The sequence below is a fragment of the Dendrobates tinctorius genome, unplaced genomic scaffold (assembly GCF_039654945.1).
Source record: "Dendrobates tinctorius isolate UK_male_01 unplaced genomic scaffold, ASM3965494v1 ptg000058l, whole genome shotgun sequence".
Classification (NCBI taxonomy): domain Eukaryota; kingdom Metazoa; phylum Chordata; class Amphibia; order Anura; family Dendrobatidae; genus Dendrobates; species Dendrobates tinctorius.
The window spans coordinates 19228135-19248040 of NW_027361726.1; the positions used below are offsets into that span (position 1 = coordinate 19228135).

Genomic DNA, 19906 nt, shown 5'->3' on the forward strand with positions numbered 1-19906 from the left:
CTACTCCTATAGTGTTTGCAACCAACGTATATGGATACGGATGGATTCACAGTGCACACTAATAGGAGAATGAAAAATGAGCAGCAAAAAAAGAAAAATATGTATGAGGCAGTGACACACGCTGAGCGGCCTACAACCAGACGTGGCTGCAGGACACACAACTCAGCTTGAGCTGCACTCACACAGACCTTGCAGACAGCTGTGAACACTGCTGCAAGGAAAAAGAAAGCTACAGTGGTGGATTATGTAGCCTGGGTAGAGCAATAGATATGTTTGATGATCGCTATTTCTAACTGTCCCTCACAGTCTTCAACAGCAGCCTGTCCCTAACTGAATTCACAGCAGAGTGAACCCGAAATGGCGGCGGCGGCTTTTATAGTGCATCATGACATCATTTCAGCAGCCAATCACAGCCATGCCATTAGTTAACATGCCTACATGCCTAACAGGATGTGCCCACACTTCTGAGGATTGTCATTGGCTGAATCAAATCAAACTGGCTCATAGCATTATGGGAACTTCCGATTCCGGTATTCGATATGCTAAAAGTATCGGAACTCAGTATCGGAATTCCAATACAGTGAATATCGGCCGATACCCGATACTTGCGGTATCGGAATGCTCAATACTACCTGTCACACCTGTGCTATTGCTCAGTGTTGCTACTCTTAGTTTGCAACCTCTCTTCCCTCACCAGCTCCCCCTGGTGGAGGTTTCACTACATGTAGCATGAGGTGTCCCCTCAGTACTACTGAAAAAGAAGTCCTATCCCTCCTCGTTTTCATCATCATCGTCTTCCCCCAATCTTGCCTGATGATATTGACTGGTCTGGGTAGGACCACCCATTGTGAAATCTTGCTTCATACCCAGCTGCTGGGCACGCTAAGAATCCATTTCTTGATTCTGCAGCGATTTTTTTCAGCAGACATAGCATAGGGATGATTACGCTGATAATAGCCTGATCACCGCACACAAGCTTGGTGCAGCACTCAAAGTTATCAAGCACCTCACAAATCCATACCCACTCACACACTCATTTAAGCTGGTATTGAGCACATGCCCTCTGCTGCTCACTTATCCTTGACAACATATCATATGTTCCACCATGTTAGCAGGTTGCAAATGAGTCGGTGGTTTGGCAAATTAAATTGCTTTTGAAAAACCGACAACAGCGATTGAGAAATGGTGGAAATGGGCACAAATACGGCGCATCTTCTCAAGTATGTATGGCAAGTCAGGGTATGTTTTTATAAATTTCTGCAACACTAGGTTCAGCACGTGAGCCATGCATGGCACGTGTACCCGCTTCCCGAGCTTTAAAGCCGCCACCAGGTTACGCCGATTGTCGCAGACAACCAGACCGTGTTGGTGTTGCAGTGGGGAAAGCCACTGATCGGTCTATTGTTTTAGTCCTTGCCACAGTTCTGCTGCAGTGTGTGGTGTTTCACTGAAGCAGATCAGCTTCAGCAGAGGATGTTGCCGCTTTGCCCTTGCGCTGCTGCACAGCTCCCAACTTGGGAGTGAAGTGCAGGGTAATTCAGCATAAGATGATGAGGCGGAGGAAGAGGAGGAAGAGGGGAGACAGGTCATATATGATGAGGCGGAAACCCTGAATGAGGTTGGACCCGCTATTTGTGGCGTGGGTAGGATATGTGATGGTCCAGTTTGAGACTTTGTCCCACCCTCCACCAGGTTGAGCCAGTGTGCCGTGACAGAGATATATCGTCCATGGCCACAAGTACTTGTCCACGTGTCTGTAGTAAGGTGGACCTTCCCAGTTACGGCATTGCTGAGAGCACGCTTTAGATTGTTTAAGACGTGCTGGTGTGATGAGGGGACGGCACACCAGGAAAAATAGTGCCGGCTGGGAACCGAGTATCGTGGGGCTGCCACAGCCAAAAGACTGTGTCCCCACAAGCCTAAATGGCAACATCTCCACGGCTAGCAACTTGGCAATGTGTGCGTTCAGTATTTGTACTTGTGGGTGCGTGGCTTGGTAATTACGCCTCCTTTTATACATCTGGGGCAAGGACAATTGGACGCTTTCCTGGGACAAACAAGTGGATGAGCTTGTTGTGTCCTGTGTCTGTGCAACCGCAGCTTGTGAGCAAGAGGTATGATGATCACGTGCTTCCTGCCCAGCAGATTGGAAAGGACGTATCACAGGCGATATGGCAGTGGTTTGACCCGCAGACACCGATTTGGTACCCTGTTGTTCAACCCACCGACTAGGGTGCTTGACTGCCATGTGTTTCCGCATACTGGTGGTGCTTTGGTTGCCTTTGCCCTGGCCTCTGCTCAGCTTTGTATGGCAGATACTACATATGACAACATTTGGTTCAGAAGGACTATCGGAAAAAAATTTCCAGACAGCGGCTGAACGCACCCTTGCCTTGACTTGGGTCACAGAGGGATTGCTCTTGGCAACAGTTTACACACTTCACAATCTGCTCAAACCAGAAGCCCTTGGTGCCTTTGTTGGTGCTACGTATCCACCTTCTTCCTTGGAAGATCAGTTGGATCAGTGGTCTCATCATCGACCACCTCATCATCCATGTCATCCTCCTTCCATGTTGATATTGGCCCAGATGGCAACTGTGTGACATCACCATCAGCCTCCACCTCTTCACCCAGTATACTGCGTGGATGAAAGTGGCTTTCTTCTGGCCGTGGGGTTTCAAATATTTGTCCATCATCAACAGACGATACCTCCTCACGCTCCTCTTCAATGTTGGTGAGAGGCCAGAGGCAGCGAAAGGAAAGGGACCAAACAGATCCTCTGAGTGGCCAAGGTTGGGGGTCAAATGTTTTCTGTGACTCCTGACCGGATGATGAACTAGGAACAGGTTGAGAGTAGGATGACCCAGCGTTCTATCTATGAACAGTAGACTGTTTTGTCATGGATGATTGGGTGCTGCTAGAACATTAGCTTGAGGCCTTATCAGCCATCCAAGACAGTATCTGCTCTTGATCTTCTGGCTTCCAGAGCCGTTTACGTTCCAGACCAAGACATTTTGCCAGGAACCTAGATGCATCAAGCTTTTTCGGTCTCCCAGACTCTGTGTCTGGTTGGGCACCAATGACAACCCCACGTCCACATCCCTGACCCTTCACAAGAGTCTATTTAGGAATCTTGGATTTTTCTGCCATAGTTGCAGATGTTCAGATGCAGATATTGGGGAACAAGGAGCAGTTAGTGCTTTGTGGAAGGTAGCACTACAGCTTAGTACTGCTTTGTGTTTTCAAACAGCACCGCAGCAGCACAAAAATATTGCCCTGAGGTTTAAGATGAGATTACGCAGCAGTTCTGCCAATAAAAAAATTGCCCTGAGGTTTAAGGCAAGATTACGCACCCCAGTAACCACACAAGACAGCGGTGCTGCCAGTTAAAAATTTCCCTGAGGTTTAAGGCAAGATTACGCACCCCAGTCACAATACAAGACAGCGGTGCTGGCTGCGTGTCAGTTGTGCAGTACCATACGTCCTATTTGCTGTGACCAGAGCACTGCAACATCACAAAAAAACTGCCCTGCAGGGGTAAATCAGACCCCAAAAATAGCTGGGAAAACTGTCACTACTCAGTCCCTGACCTTATACTTTCAGCTCTGAAAAGAGTTTTTGGGTTTTATAGAGAATTTCTGGACGATTTACACAAACAAACACAACTCTCCCTAGCAGATGCTCACACTCTCCCTACACTAGCTGTGTTCTGCATGCAATGTGCAGAGAATGGCGGCAGCAGGGCTTATATAGAGCCCGGCTATGACTCATAGGCTATGAGTCATAGCCTATGACTCGTGTATAATGCTGGATGGCCAGCCAATCATAGTAATGCTGCCTACAACCAAGAAGGCTGCAGCTTCACTGTGATTGGCAAATGCTGGGTGGGAGATACGAATAGTGCGAGGCGAGTAGTGAAATACTCGCTATGTTCCGAGTACCATGAGTACTTCACTACTCGCCGAGTACCGAATACCCATGATTATGCTTGCTCATCCCTACTCAGTGGACCATCTTTGGAACTCTGAGCAATACCATTCAGCCAAGAGATTACCCTGAAAAAGAGACTCATGATTGTGTCCTCTGCCACTCTGACCCAGTGAGGCTTGTCAAAAATAAGTCCTAAGTTCTCAAAGAGCATATCCACAGACACACATTCAGGGGCAGAAGCAGGTAAAGAGAAAGCCCATGATTGAGGTCCCTCCCGAAGTAAGGAAATGATTATCCTATGTTAGTTTGTTTACTGTAAGTGATATCTGTAATTTGTATGTAAACCCTTCTCATGTACAGCACCATGGAATCAATGGTGCTATATAAATTGTTATGATGAGTCACCGAAGGAGGAAAAAACAAAATACCAGCTAAGACCAGAAAAACCAGAGAGGTTGGCAGCTATCGGATTGCAGACCCCTGAACCTATCCACAACAACTAGCAGTAGCCGTGGGGGATTCCTACGATGCCCTAGACCCCTCGATCACAGCCGGAGAATTATATAGCCTAAAGACAGAAAGGGGAAAAACTAAACTGCCCCAGAGCAGACCCCAAAGCAATAGGCAGCCCCCCAACATATAATGACGGTGAAGCAAGATGAAAACACTCACACAGATAGAAAGATTGGTTGAGTAAACGATGGGGCCCAAGCTAACTACATAGGACAGGATAGGAAAGCTGCTGTCTGCCATCCACAAAAACCCTATCAAAATGAGCCAACCGACTGATAGGAAAAACAGGCCCTGAAGTCGCTAGGCTTCAAAAGACTATATCAGCACTCAGGTATATTCTGAAGACAGAGCAAAATATCAACAGATCAGAGACAAAAATGGAGTTCAGCTCACCCCCGGCCGGGGATGGCAGAACTCCCAAAAAGCAAGGCAAAACAAAAACAAAACTGAAGAGTACAAAGCAGAGCAGAAAAACTTAGCTTTGAGATGCAGGAATCAGACTGGTCTCCAAGAATCCAGCAGGAAAATCACCAGCCAGGAAGAAGGGCGTCGGCAGCCTTATATCCAGTCCTCAATTCCAGCCACCCAGTCATCATCTAGCTGCCCATGTGTTTGGTAATCAGCCTCACTACCTTCCTTCACCAGAGGAGGGAGTTCATCAGACCTCAATGGTGAAGGGAAAAATGAACTCACAACAGTACCTCCCCCTTGAGGAGGGGTCACCGAACCCTCATCCATGCCACCAGGGCGATCCGGGTGAGCCCGATGAAAGGCACGCACCAATCTTTCGGCATGAATATCAGAGGCAGAGACCCAGGAATTATCCTCCTGACCTTAACCCTTCCACTTAACCAAATACTGGAGTCTCCATCTAGCCAGACGGGAATCCAGTATCTTCTCTACCTCATATTCCATGTTACCTTCAACCAATATAGGGTCAGGAGGTGCCACCACAGGAACTACTGGTTCAACAAACCTCTTCAACAAGGACTTATGAAACACATTATGAATTTTAAATGTGACAGGAAGAGCCAACCGAAAAGAGACCGGATTAATAATCTCCAAAATCTTGTAAGGTCCAATAAATCTAGGCTTAAACTTAGGAGAAGCCACCTTCATAGCGATATTTTTTGATGACAACCAAACCATATCACCCACCTTAAACTGGGGACCAACGGTCCTACGCCGGTTGGAAAACCGCTGGGCATTTTCCTGGGAGAAAGACAACTTATCCACTACTTGGTCCCAGATCTGGTGCATTCTCTCAACCACAGTGTCAACACCTGGGCAGGCAGAAGGCTCCACCTGCCCTGAAGAAAATCGAGGGTGAAAACCAAAGTTACAAAAAAAAGGTGACATCAAAGTGGCAGAACTAGCTCTATTATTTAAAGCAAATTCGGCCAAGGGCAAAAATGAAACCCAATCATCCTGATCGGCAGAAATAAAACATCTCAAATACGACTCCAAAGTCTGGTTTGTTCTCTCCGTCTGCCCATTGGTCTGAGGGTGAAACGCAGAGGAGAAGGACAACTGAATTCCCAGCTTGGAACAGAAAGTCCTCCAAAATCTAGACACAAACTGAACTCCTCTGTCAGATACAATGTTCTCAGGAATCCCGTGCAAGCGAACCACCTGTTGCAAAAACAAGGGCACCAACTCAGAGGAAGATGGCAACTTAGGGAGTGGTACAAGATGGACCATCTTAGAGAATCTATCACAAATCACCCAAATATCAGTCATTCTCTGAGAGACAGGCATATCAGAGATAAAATCCATTGAAATATGGGTCCATGGCCTCCTGGGCACCGGCAAAGGCATCAACAAGCCACTAGAGCGAGAACAAGGTTTAGACTGGGAGCAAGTCCCACAGGACTGCACAAAATTCCTGACATCATGAGACAAGGCGGGCCACCAAAAAGACCGACTCACCAGATCTCTAGTACCAAAAATACCTGGATGACCAGCCAATGCAGAGCAATTAACTTCAGACATCACTCTCTTCCTCCACTCGTCAGGAACATACAACTTTCCACTGGGACAACGCTCAGGTTTGTCCTCCTGAAACTCTTCCAGAGCACGTCTCGGGCGAGATGGCAGAAAGAACTACCCCCTCGCCTAAGATGGTAGCAGGCTTAGTCACAACAGGAGAATCAGCAAGGAAACTCCTAGAGAGGGCGTCTGCCTAGACATTCTTAGTGCCCGGAAGAAAAGAGACCATAAAATCAAAACGTGTGAAAAACAAGGCCCACCTAGCCTGTCTAGGATTCAAGCGCTTGGCCGACTCCAGGTAAATCAAATTCTTGTGGTCAGTAAGGACCACGACTTGGTGTTTGGCTCCCTCCAACCAATGTCTCCACTCCTCAAATGCCCATTTCATGGCCAACAGTTCCCGATTCCCCACATCATACTTACGTTCGGATGGGGAGAACTTTCGGGAAAAGAAAGCACAAGGATTCATTTTAGATGTCACAGGATCTTTTTGGGACAACACCGCTCCTGCACCAATCTCAGAAGCGTCCACTTCCACCTGAAACGGGAGTGAGACATCAGGTTGCCGCAAAACCGGAGCAGAAGTGAATCTTCGCTTCAGCTCCTGAAAGGAAGAAACAGCCTCCGGAGACCAATTCAGCACATCAGCACCCTTCCTAGTCAAATCCGTCAATGGCTTGGCAATACCAGAAAAATTAGCTATAAATTTCCGATAAAAATTAGCAAAACCCAAAAACTTCTGGAGGGCCTTCAAAGAAGTGGGCTGAACCCAATCATAAATGGCCTGTACCTTGGCCGGGTCCATTTCAATAGTTGACGGAGACAAAATAAATCCCAAAAATGAAATCCTCTGTACCCCAAAAAGGCATTTCGATCCCTTGACATACAGGGAATTCTCCCTCAAAATCCGGAACACAGTCCGAACATGTTCCACATGAGAGTCCCAATTCTTGGAGTAGATCAAAATATCATCCAGATAGATAATCAAAAATTTATCCACAAAGTCTCGGAATATATCGTTCATGAAGCACGGGAAGACAGAAGGGGCATTAGTGAGCCCAAAAGGCATCACCAGGTACTCAAAATGTCCCTCCGGAGTATTAAACGTCGTCTTCCATTCATCCCCATGCTTAATGCGAATAAGATTATACGCCCCCCTGAGGTCAAGCTTGGTAAACCAGCAAGCACCTTTAACTCTGGAGAATAGATCAGAAATCAGGGGTAACAGATACTGACATTTAACAGTAATTTTGTTGAGGGCACGATAGTCAATACAAGGCCTTAATGAACCATCCTTTTTAGCCACGAAATAAAAACCAGCACCTAAGGGTGAAGAGGATGGTCTAATATGACCCTTCTCCAATGCCTCCTTAATATAGGATCGCATAGCCTCGTGCTCGGGTACAGATAAATTGAAAAGCCGACCCTTGGGGAATTTACACCCCAGGTTCAGCTCAATTGCACAGTCATAACTCCTATGAGGAGGCAAAGACGCAGACTCATTCTCACTAAATACATCATAAAAGTCAGCCAAATAGTCAGGAACATCATGCGACTGGGGAGAGGTGGAGAAAACAGGAGCATCACTAAGGGCACACCGACAACCCCAACTCACCACAGACAAAGATTTCCAATCCAGAACCGGATTATGAATTTGCAACCAGGAAAACCCCAGAACAATAGTATCATGCAAATTATGCAACACCAAAAATCTGCAATTTTCTTGATGGTCTGGGGTGACCCGCATTACCACCTGGGTCCAAAACTGAGGTTTATTCTTTGCCAAAGGAGTAGCATCAATACCCCTCAAAGGGATAGGCGTCCGCAGAGGTGTCATAGGAAATCCACAACGTTTAGCAAAATCCAAGTCCATCAGGTTAAGAGCTGCTCCTGAATCCACAAAAGCCTTGGCAGAAAATGTGGACAGGGAGCAGATCAGAGTAATTGCCAGAAGAAACTTGGGTTGAACACCACCCACAGAAAACGTGTGTGCACAACGTTTCTCTCGTTTAGGGCAGACAGAAATAATATGCGAGGCATCTCCACAAAAAAAACACAGCTTATTACGCCTTCTGAACTCCTGACGTTGCGCCCTAGACAAAACTCTATCACATTGCATAGGTTCAGACATTTGTTCAACAGGTGGCAACATCTCTCGTGTAGTTTTGCGTTCACGTAAACACCGATCCACCTGAATGGCTAATGACATAGAATCGTCAAGACCAGAGGGAACAGGAAATCCCACCATAGTATCTTTTACTGTTTATGACAAACCCTTCCGAAAGAGGGCTGCCAAGGCACCATCATTCCAGGTAGTAAGGACCGCCCACTTTCGGAATTTTTGACAGTACAACTCTGCCGAATCCCGACCCTGGCTTAATGCCAACAGGGTCTTTTCAGCCTGATCAAAAGCATTAGGTTCATCATACAACAACCCCAAGGCTTGAAAAAATGCGTTCACATTATTCAGAATAGGATCATCAGGTTTCAAAGAAAACGCCCAATCCTGGGGATCGCCGCACAGCAAAGAGATGACAATTTTAACCTGCTGTGCGGAGTTCCCCGATGAGTTAGGCTTCAAGGCAAAAAATAATTTACAATTACTCTTGAAATTCAAGAATTTAAACCGATCCCCCAAAAATACAGCAGGAGTAGGAATCTTTGGTTCAGCAGCATGTGAATGAGCAAGATAGGGGGAAATTCCCCGCACTTCAGCAGCGAGCTGCTCCACACGATCAGGCAATTGCTTAATCTCCATTGAGAAAAAAATTCCTCCTATGGCCTCAGAGATATAGAGGAAAAAATATGCTCACAAAAAAAAAAAATTCTGACACCTTTTTTTTTTTTTTTTTACAATTCTCTCCTGCTATGAGTACCCTAGGATCTGCGGTATGGCTGGTGATTCTGTTATGATGAGTCACCGAAGGAGGAAAAAACAAAATACCAGCTAAGTCCAGAAAAACCAGAGAGGTTGGCAGCTATCGGATTGCAGACCCCTGAACCTATCCACAACAACTAGCAGTAGCCGTGGGGGGTTCCTACGGTGCCCTAGACCCCTCGATCACAGCCGGAGAACTATATAGCCTAAAGACAGAAAGGGGAAAAACTAAACTGCCCCAGAGCAGACCCCAAAGCAATAGGCAGCCCCCCAACATATAATGACGGTGAAGCAAGATGAAAACACTCACACAGATAGAAAGATAGGTTGAGCAAATGATGGGGCCCAAGCTAACTACATAGGACAGGATAGGAAAGCTGCTGTCTGCCATCCGCAAAAACCCTATTAAAATGAGCCAACCGACTGATAGGAAAAACAGGCCCTGAAGTCGCTAGGCTTCAAAAGACTATATCAGCACTCAGGTATATTCTGAAGACAGAGCAAAATATCAACAGATCAGAGACAAAAATGGAGTTCAGCTCACCTCTGGCCAGGGATGGCAGAACTCCCAAAAAGCAAGGCAAAACAAAAACAAAACTGAAGAGTACAAAGCAGAGCAGAAAAACTTAGCTTTGAGATGCAGGAATCAGACTGGTCTCCAAGAATCCAGCAGGAAAATCACCAGCCAGGAAGAAGGGCGTCGGCAGCCTTATATCCAGTCCTCAATTCCAGCCACTCAGTCATCATCTAGCTGCCCATGTGTTTGGTAATCAGCCTCATTACCTTCCTTCACCAGAGTCATAGAAGCATAGAATCATAGAATCATAGAATCGTAGAGTTGGAAGGGACCTCCTGGGCCATCTGGTCCAACCCCCTGCTCAAAGCAGGATTCGCTAAATCATCCCAGTTAGATGTCTGTCCAGCCTCTGTTTGAAGACTTCCATTGAAGGAGAACTCACCACTTCTCGTGGCAGCCTGTTCCACTCATTGATCACTCTAACTGTCAAAAAGTTTTTTCTAATATCTAATCTGTGTCTCCTCCCATTCAGCTTCATCCCATTGCTTCTAGTCTTTCCTTGTGCAAATGAGAATAAAGTTGATCCTTCTACAATGTGACAGCCCTTTAGATATTTGTAGACAGCTATTAAGTCTCCTCTCAGTCTTCTCTTTTGCAAACTAAACATTCCCAAATCCTGCAACCTTTCCTCATAAGACAGGGTTTGCAGACCGGTCACCATTCTGGTCGCTCTTTTCTGAACTTGCTCCAGTTTGTTGATGTCTTTTTTAAAATGTGGTGCCCAAAATTGGACACAATATTCCAGATGAGGTCTGACCAAAGAGGAGTAGAGGGAAATAATTACTTCACGTGATCTAGACTGTATGCTTCTGTTAATACATCCTAGAATTGCATTTGCCTTTTTTGCTGCTGCATCACACTGTTGACTCATATTCAGTCTGTGATCTATTAGTATACCCAAGTCTTTTTCACATGTGCTGTCACTTAGCCCTATTCCTCCCATTCTGTATATGCTTTTTTCATTTTTATTGCCCAGATGTAGTACTTTGCATTTCTCCCTGTTAAAAACCATTCTGTTAGATGCTGCCCACTTCTCCAGTTTATTTAAATCTTTTTGAATCCTCTCTCTCTCTTCTCTAGTATTAGCTATCCCTCCTAGCTTTGTGTCATCAGCAAATTTAATCAGTTTACCCTCAATTCCTTCATCTAAATCGTTGATAAAGATGTTGAACAATACAGGGCCCAGGACAGAGCCCTGTGGTACCCCACTTGAGACATTCTTCCAACTGGATGTGCAGCCATTTACGACCACTCTTTGGGTCCGATCACTAAGCCAGTTATGAATCCACCTAACAGTTGCCTTGTCCATTCCATACTTAGTCATTTTTTCAATAAGGATTGTATGAGAGACTTTGTCAAATGCTTTGCTGAAGTCAAGATATACTATATCTACAGCATTTCCTTGATCCACCCAATCAGTAATACCATCATAGAAGGAAATTAAATTAGTCTGACATGACTTATTAGTTACAAACCCATGCTGACTCTGTTTAATCACTTCATTCTTATCCAGGTATTGACATACATGTTGTTTAATAATTTGTTCAAAGATCTTTCCTGGTATAGAAGTCAGACTCACCGGCCTATAGTTGCCTGGGTCCACCTTCTTCCCCTTTTTGAAGATTGGAACAACATTTGCTCTTCTCCAGTCTTCTGGCACTTCTCCTGTTCTCCAAGAATTTTCAAAGATTATGGAGAGGGGTTCAAAAATTTCTTCTGCTATCTCCTTCAGTACTCTGGGGTGTAATTCATCTGGACCTGGAGACTTGAATACATTTAGGTTAGCTAAGTGTTTCCTCACTATCTTTCTGTTTATAGATATCCTGGATTCTTCTATTCCCTTAATAGGACAGTGAATAACAGTTGATGTTACATTTCCTTTCTGAGAGAAAACAGATGCAAAATAGGAATTTAAAAGTTCAGCCTTCTCAACATCCTGTCTTACCATTTCATCATTTTCATCCTGTAAAAATCCTATAGCATCTTTGACTTTTCTTTTACTTTTGACATATCCCCAAAATCCTTTATTATTGCTTTTGACATCTCTTGCAAGCCTCAATTCATTTTCAGCTTTAAATAATCTGATTTGTGCCTTGCAGGTTCTGCAGACAGCATTATATTCTTCTTTAGATATGCCTCCTTCTTTCCATTTTATAAACATTTTTTGCTTCCTTTTTAGCATGTGCTTAAGTTCTGTGTTCATCCATCCTGGTTTCCTTAAATGCTTCCTATTCTTCCCTCTTTTCGGAATTGTTAACAACTGTGCTTTGAGAATTTCATTTTTCAAGATTTCCCATCCTTCCTGGACATTTTTGTCTTTAAGGATATCCAGCCATTGGATCCCTCCAATTCTCTTTCTGAATCCCTTAAAATCTGCCTTTCTGAAATCTAACCTTGACGTTTGAGTCTTCACAGGTCTTCCGCCTCTAGTTATCCAAAATTCTAAAATAGCATGGTCGCTACCTCCTAGGGTCCCAGCCACTTTTACCTCCTCAACCATTTCCTCCCTGTTTATAAGGATTAGATCCAAGGTAGCAGTTCCCCTTGTTTTCTCCTTTACCTTTTAGAAGATAAAGTTGTCAGCAAGAGAGGATAAGAATTTCCTTGACCTGTTAGTTTTGCCTGAGAGAGATTCCCAACAAATGTCTGGATAGTTGAAATCTCCCATGACAACTATGTCATATTTTTTGGAGAACTTGGCCATTTGATGCATAAAGAGTTCATCCATATCTTCAGCTTGCACAGGCGGCCTGTAGTAAATGCCTACAATGGTGTCCTTTCCATTGTTCTGTCCTTGTATTCTTACCCAAACAGTTTTCACAGAACTCCCAGTCTCTGAAGCTTCAATCTCTGTGCAGATATACGCATTTCTAACATCCAATGCGACACCCCCTCCTCGTTTATCAAGTCTGTTTCTTGCAAATAAGTTGTATCCTTCTAGTCTTGTATTCCAATCATGTGTATTGTCCCACCAAGTTTCAGTGATTCCAATGACATCATATTTCTTTTCCTGTGTTAGTAGTTCCAATTCTCCTTGTTTGTTGCCCATGCTTTGTGCATTAGTATAGAAACATTTTAGTTTGTGATTGGTTTCTCTTTCTCCAATATTTTTTTTAATTAGATTCTTTCGTCTTTGTTCTTCCTTTCCACTTCTAATAGCAGAGTTCTCAGTAGCATTTGTCAGGTGTATGGCTTTTTCTGGTCTTTTGCTTCCCTTCCCATGTTGTTCTAGTTTAAAGCTCTCCTTACAAGTGTAGCAAGGCGACTTCCAAATACCTGCTTTCCAGTCTTCGTAAGGTGCACCCCATCTCTAGCAAGTAGTCCATCGTATAAGTAGTTCACTCCGTGATCCAGAAATCCAAATTGTTGCTGACGGCACCATCGACGTAGCCAGTTGTTCACCTGCAGAATCTTATTCCACCTCCTTGTTCCATGGCCATCCACTGGGAGGATGGAAGAGAAGACCACCTGCGCTCCCAGTTCTTTCACTTTCTTGCCTAAGTCTTCAAAGTCTCTGCAGATGGTTTCCAGGTCGTTTCTTGCGGTGTCATTTGTCCCCACATGTAGTAGCAGGAATGGGTAGTCATCTGTAGGTCTGAAGAGTCCTGATATCCTGTCAGACACATCTTTAATTTTTGCACCTGGAAGACAGCACATTTCTCTTGAAGTTATATCCGGTCTGCAGATAGCGGCCTCTGTTCCTCTCAACAGGGAATCCCCCATGACCACCACTCTCCGTTTCTTCTTCACAACATTTTTCTTTCTCCATCCAGGAGGACTCTGAAGGCGTACAAGGTTGCTGTTTGTTGGCAAAGTCTTATCCTGATGTATTTCTTCATCGTTTTCCTGCGTGAGAGCCTGGTACTGGTTTCTGAGCAGTATGGGTGCTGACTGCCTCCTGATCCTCCTGCTTCTCTGGGTCACATGTCTCCAATCCTCTGTTTCTTCAGGTGCACTTCGAATTTCTTCTCTTTCTGTAACATGAAGAGATAATTCTGCTCTGTCCAAGAACTCTTCACCTTCCTTAATGATCTTCAACGTAGCTAACCTCTCTTCGAGATTTTGCAACTTTTCCTCCAACAGGGTCACAAGCTTGCATTTGTGGCATGTGAAGTTTGGCTTTTCCACTGGTAAATCTGTGAACATGTAGCAAGAAATGCAGCTCAACAAATGGCTCCTGGCCTCTTCCATCTTGAGATTTCTTAAAAAGATGAAAGATGAGCGGTTTCTCAGATTTCCTCTTTTCAGCTGCAGAGGAGGGAGTTCAGACCTCAATGGTGAAGGGAAAAATGAACTCACAACAATAAATAAATAATAATAATAAAAATAATAATAATAATAATTATCCACACCTGCTGACTCTCATCTCCAGAAAAGCGGGGTCTAAGAGAAAACAATAGCTTGCAACTCTCCTTGAACGTACGGAACCTCTCCTTTTTCCCAGAAAAGGTATCTGGGAGCCTGACCGTATGTTCAGGAGAGTGCAATGAGACATCAACAGTGTCAGAGTGCTTACAGACAGACTGGGAAGAAGATCCTTGCAAAGATTTTACTGTGTCAGAAAGCTCTCTTTGCAGGTGGTTATGAGATGTGGCAAAGGCCCTATGTTCCACAGACAGATCCTGCATCATTAGTGTCAAACTAGCCATTTGATGCTCCAAGGTACAGAGCAGATACACAGAAAGCAGAGCAGAGAAAAATAAAACTGTTTCTGGTCAGTTATAATGTCACACTGCTGCAATGCAGGTAGGTGCAGGCTCCACTAGATAGCAGTGGAGTGGAAGCAGGACTGCACCTAAACAGAGCAGGCCTGCAGTGCAGCAGTGAGGCTACCACCAGGTGGCAGCAGAGAAGTCAAACAAGCCAGGTAAAATCCCAGACTGTAGCACAATACCAAAGGAAAAAGCAAACTCAGGGTCAAAGACAAGCCAGGGGATCAGTAAAGGTCAGGAGCGGATATGCCAAACACAAGAGACAAAAACAGGTCAGGATACAAGCCAAGTCAAAACCAGGGAGTCAGCACACTGAAGGGAAACACTGAGTCAAGATGGGAATAGGGGAAAGCAGAGACACGGGTTCAGACAGCAAATGCAGCAGGACAAATCAGAGCAATCAGAGTCAGCTACAGCAGCCCTAGGCAAAAACTATAACTGACATAGCCTGCAGTAAGCAGTGGCAATAAATAGCCAACATGAACCCAGGCTGAGTGTCACGCACAGTGAGGGAAAACCCAGTGTAACATAAAGGGAAATGGGGAAGGGGGCCCAGACACTAAGGAAGGGATTTGGAGAGCCCTAGGCTAAATCTAATCTCTCCCTAGAACTCCCACTGAGTCACTATATTGGTTCCACACCAATCGCCGAGCCGGAACCAGGGGCCCTGAATCTCCCTGGGGCCTAGTACTGAATAGGGAATGGGGGGAGATGCATGCTAGGCAGTCTCCACTAAACTATAGACGGTAAGGTGAAACAAACAGAGGAACACTTAGCTGAATCGCCAGATACGGATACCAAAAGAGGGATTCCAGACACCAAACTGGAGCACTCTGAAAAGGTCCAACATTCTGGCAGGCAGAAGTGGAAATGAAGCTATTATCTGCACTGGGTCACAGCTGAGTTATTAGCTAAATAGATCTAAACTTCTCAGGGCAGAAGGAGGTCGACGCTGGGTCTTAGAGGCAGATGGTTCATTGAGCAGTCAGTATGGACAGGCGCTCAGACCTTCTGAGGCCTGACGCAGGAAGATAGCCTGTCACCTCTAAAGCGCTCATGACACTGAAGCTGGGAAAGATTAACTCTTGACATGACCAGACCTGGAAAAAAGGAAAACAGGACTCAAAACCAGGTCTGGATCATGATACGAGGGGGGTTTTTGAAGGAGGTTGCTTAAACCAAAGGAGGTTGGGTGAAGCCCATTGCAGGGATGAGTGACTCCCATCGGTGTTAAGCAGGTGTTTGAATTAAAATGGATCCCTACAGAGAGAGGTCTCAGCAGGACATTTTTGGTATGGGCAACAATCAGCTGGGTCCCCCTAGGCCGGTTGTGGTGCGGATATGAGAAAAAGAACAAAGTAAGGAGAAACAGCGAAATTACACTATATTAAAATAATAATATGAATAAACAATAATATATCGCTGGCGAGTGTTGGACTGTTAATAGGACAGTAGTGTTGAAAACACCAAACTTACAGAAAAAAACAACCAAAAAGTCCCAGAAAGGTAATATATTTATTTAGTCATTATAAAAAATTATTAAAAAAACATTCCATTAAGATATATAATACATATACTGAACAAAAAAGAGGGGTTATGCTACCCAGGTATGAAGCATAAAATATATGTGACAAAAATGTATAAAGATAAGTGGTGATTAGACAAAATAAATATTGATATTTATAAAAAATAATAATAAACAATAAACAATATAAAGTGCACAGACACCAAAAAGTGTATACCATGAACCATAAACATAAATGTAAACCGCTACCAGTGTAAACCTGTATATATCAATATACCAATATAGTGCATCTGTGTGGTAAAGCTAAAAAAAGACAAAAAAAACAATATGTGTCACCGTGAATTGAGGTGTCTACCGACCAGGAAAGGGAAAAATTGTACAGAAATAATAAAAATATGTGAAAATACATACACCCTCTCCTGGTCTCCTGGGAAAGCAACCCGGTCCCGACGCGCGTTTTCGACCCCCTGATGAAGGCTTAGCGCCGAAACGCGCGTCGGGACCGGGTTGCTTTCCCAGGAGACCAGGAGAGGTTGTATGTATTTTCACATATTTTTATTATTTCTGTACAATTTTTCCCTTTCCTGGTCGGTAGACACCTCAATTCACGGTGACACATATTGTGTCTTTTGTCTTTTTTTAGCTTTACCACACAGATGCACTATATTGGTATATTGATATATACAGGTTTACAGTGGTAGCGGTTTACATTTATGTTTATGGTTCATGGTATACACTTTTTGGTGTCTGTGCACTTTATATTGTTTATTGTTTATTATTATTTTTTATAAATATCAATATTTATTTTGTCTAATCACCACTTATCTTTATACATTTTTGTCACATATATTTTATGCTTCATACCTGGGTAGCATAACCCCTCTTTTTTGTTCAGTATATGTATTATATATCTTAATGGAATGTTTTTTTAATAATTTTTTATAATGACTTAATAAATATATTACCTTTCTGGGACTTTTTGGACGTTTTTTTCTGTAAGTTCGGTTGTGGTGCGGGTGGGGTGCGACATGGTGGAGCTGTTTTGTTGCAATTTTGTCAAAATGGTTGAAGTATGGGCAATATTCAGCTGGGTCTCCCTGGGTCGGTTGTGATGCGGCTGGGGGTTGACATGGTGGAGCTGTTTGTTTCAATCTTCAAAAATGGTGAACCTTCAATTCCCCTCCTCCTATTCAGAGAAAAAAAGTAATGTTGTTTGATATTATTTAATGCTATTTATGTTTACATGTTATGTCATAAATGATTCTGCTGTGGCCTTTATATCCAATGTCACGCAGTATGGGGTTTTATTCATAGTTAAGTGGGGATACATTCCTAAGTCATGTACATACATTACATTACTTATCCTGTACAGATCCTGATTTACATCCTATATTATACCCCAGAGCTGCACTCACTATTCTGCTGGTGCAGTCACTGTGTACATATGTTACATTACTGATCCTGAGTTAGATCCTGTATTATACTCCAGAGCTGCACTCACTATTCTGCTTGTGCAGTCACTGTATACATACATTACATTACTGATCCTGTACTGATCCTGAGATACATCCTGTATTATACTCCAGAGCTGCACTCACTATTCTGATGGTGCAGTCACTGTGTGTATACATTACATTACTTAACCTGTACTGATCCTGAGTTACATCCTGTATTATACTCCAGAGCTGCACACACTATTCTGCTGGTGCTGTCACTGTGTACATACATTACATTACTGATCCTGAGTTAGATCCTGTATTATACTCCAGAGCTGCCACTCACTATTCTGCTGGTGCAGTCACTGTGTACATACATTACTGATCCACATTACTGATCCTGAGTTACATCCTGTATTATACCCCAGAGCTGCACTCACTATTCTGCTGGTGCAGTCACTGTGTACATACATTACATTACTGATCCTGAGTTAGATCCTGTATTATACCCCAGAGCTGCACTCACTATTCTGCTGGTGCAGTCACTGTGTACATACATTACATTACTGATCCTGAGTTAGATCCTGTATTATACTCCAGAGCTGCACTCACAATTCTGCTATTTACAGGCTGTGCCTGCTATGTTATTCATCCTGGGTGCAGGTCAGTTGCTCAGTATGGCTTTGCAGGTTAAAATTAACCTGTTATTATTGTAATAGCACAATTAAAAATTTATGATTGCAGTGTGAACATGGACTTTTTAGTGAGGCATTTCTATGGCATAATAAGACTTTTTCCCTTGGCACAGAGAGATTATTCTATCAATTCCGAAATGTTCCATTTCTGGAGAACTTGATCTTGTGAAGGAACTAAAACTTTTGGGTATCACAGAGGTATTTTCCGACCACGCTGACCTATCCGGGATTACGGGAGACTCCAGGCTAAAAGTGTCAAAGGTAAAATTAATTTTGGGTTTGAGCAGAGAATCATTTTCAGGGGCTGAATCTCCTTAATAAGACTGACTGGAATTACATTGGGAATGCTCCATGGAGAAAATTATGCAAATTAGTTCACCCCTTCCAAAAAAACTTGGTGAAAAAAGACATTTTTATTAAAATAAATTGTCCAAAGATTTACGCATCATTTCTCCTGTAGCAGAAGGAAAGGTCAGTTGCCTTCTCTGGTCATTGCAGCTGATTCTTGGGGGACTTTTCGTAGGCATTGTTCCTAATTTGACCACCCCATTAAAGACTCAATAAGGGAGCAGGTTATCTATGTTTTATGACTTTTCTGCTCTCAACCTCTGTAGGCTGTCCATAAAGCCGTGCTGAAAATGGATGAGGAGGGAACAGAAGCCACTGCTGCCGATGCCATTGGGATAACGAAGCTCGGTCCTCCACAACATGTCACATTTAACCGACCGTTCTTTTTCTCCATCTACAACAAAGATCTTCCTAACGATATTTTGAATGGAAAAATAATAAACCCAACAAAATAGAATGAGCTCCAATGCGTTTGTCACACAATAAAGCGCTGTGTCTACTCTCTGTCTGTGCTGTTCTTACTCTAGTCTTGTATTATCAGAGTTACGGCAGCTGCACTGATAACGTGATATACACCCCTCCATGACTGTTGCCGCCAATCACTTAGCTGTAACTCATTATACATGTGAGTCCAATGATTGACTGCAGTGGTCACATGGATGTTTGGTAAGTGGTAGCTGCAGGAAGTATGTAGACACCAGTGGAGGAGCACTGTGGCCAGAAGACTAGTCAATAGGTTGAGTACAGGATTTTTTTTGATGGATTTCACCTATAGCATTATTAGCAGGGCTGGTTTTACACCAAGTGGGGCACTGGGCAAAAATGTATAATGGGGCCCTAAATGCTCACATATTGCACCATCACACTCAAACATTTAGGTTGCATTTACATGAACAGAGTTCAGATCGCTAATCTGTCCCTATAAAATATCACGTTATCAGCAGCACATCGGCAGTTTGCACCAAGCGATGTGCTGATGAGATCAATGGTTTTTGTTCCACCAAAAACAATCCAATGGCCCAATGAATGAGCAGCATTTTGTATATTTGTTGGTCGTTTGCTGTCATGTTTACACCTATAGACTCTCATCTGTGCAGTTGGGGTTTTTAAGTGCATAATACACACACACAGTATGTGGCACACACAATGTATGTTACACACACATATGTATACACACATAGCACACATGCATGTATACATTGACCACATACACAAACACACATACAGTATACATACACACATAGCACACACAAGTATACACCGATTACATACACATATATTTATACACAGAACACATAAAAAT

At 43.7% G+C, this 19906-nt stretch overlaps 1 protein-coding gene across 1 annotated transcript in view; it reads left to right on the forward strand.

Moving 5' to 3' along the window:
• LOC141092138 (alpha-1-antitrypsin-like) overlaps positions 1 to 19107 on the forward strand; it is a 93488-nt gene extending 74381 nt beyond the window's left edge. Inside the window, exons 4-5 of the mRNA XM_073578075.1 lie at positions 18369 to 18516; positions 18870 to 19107. Of these exons, the coding sequence (XP_073434176.1) occupies positions 18369 to 18516; positions 18870 to 19058 (337 nt within the window). The 3' untranslated portion in view covers positions 19059 to 19107. The remainder of the gene's footprint in view (positions 1 to 18368; positions 18517 to 18869) is intronic.
• The last annotated feature ends 799 nt before the right edge of the window (positions 19108 to 19906 follow it).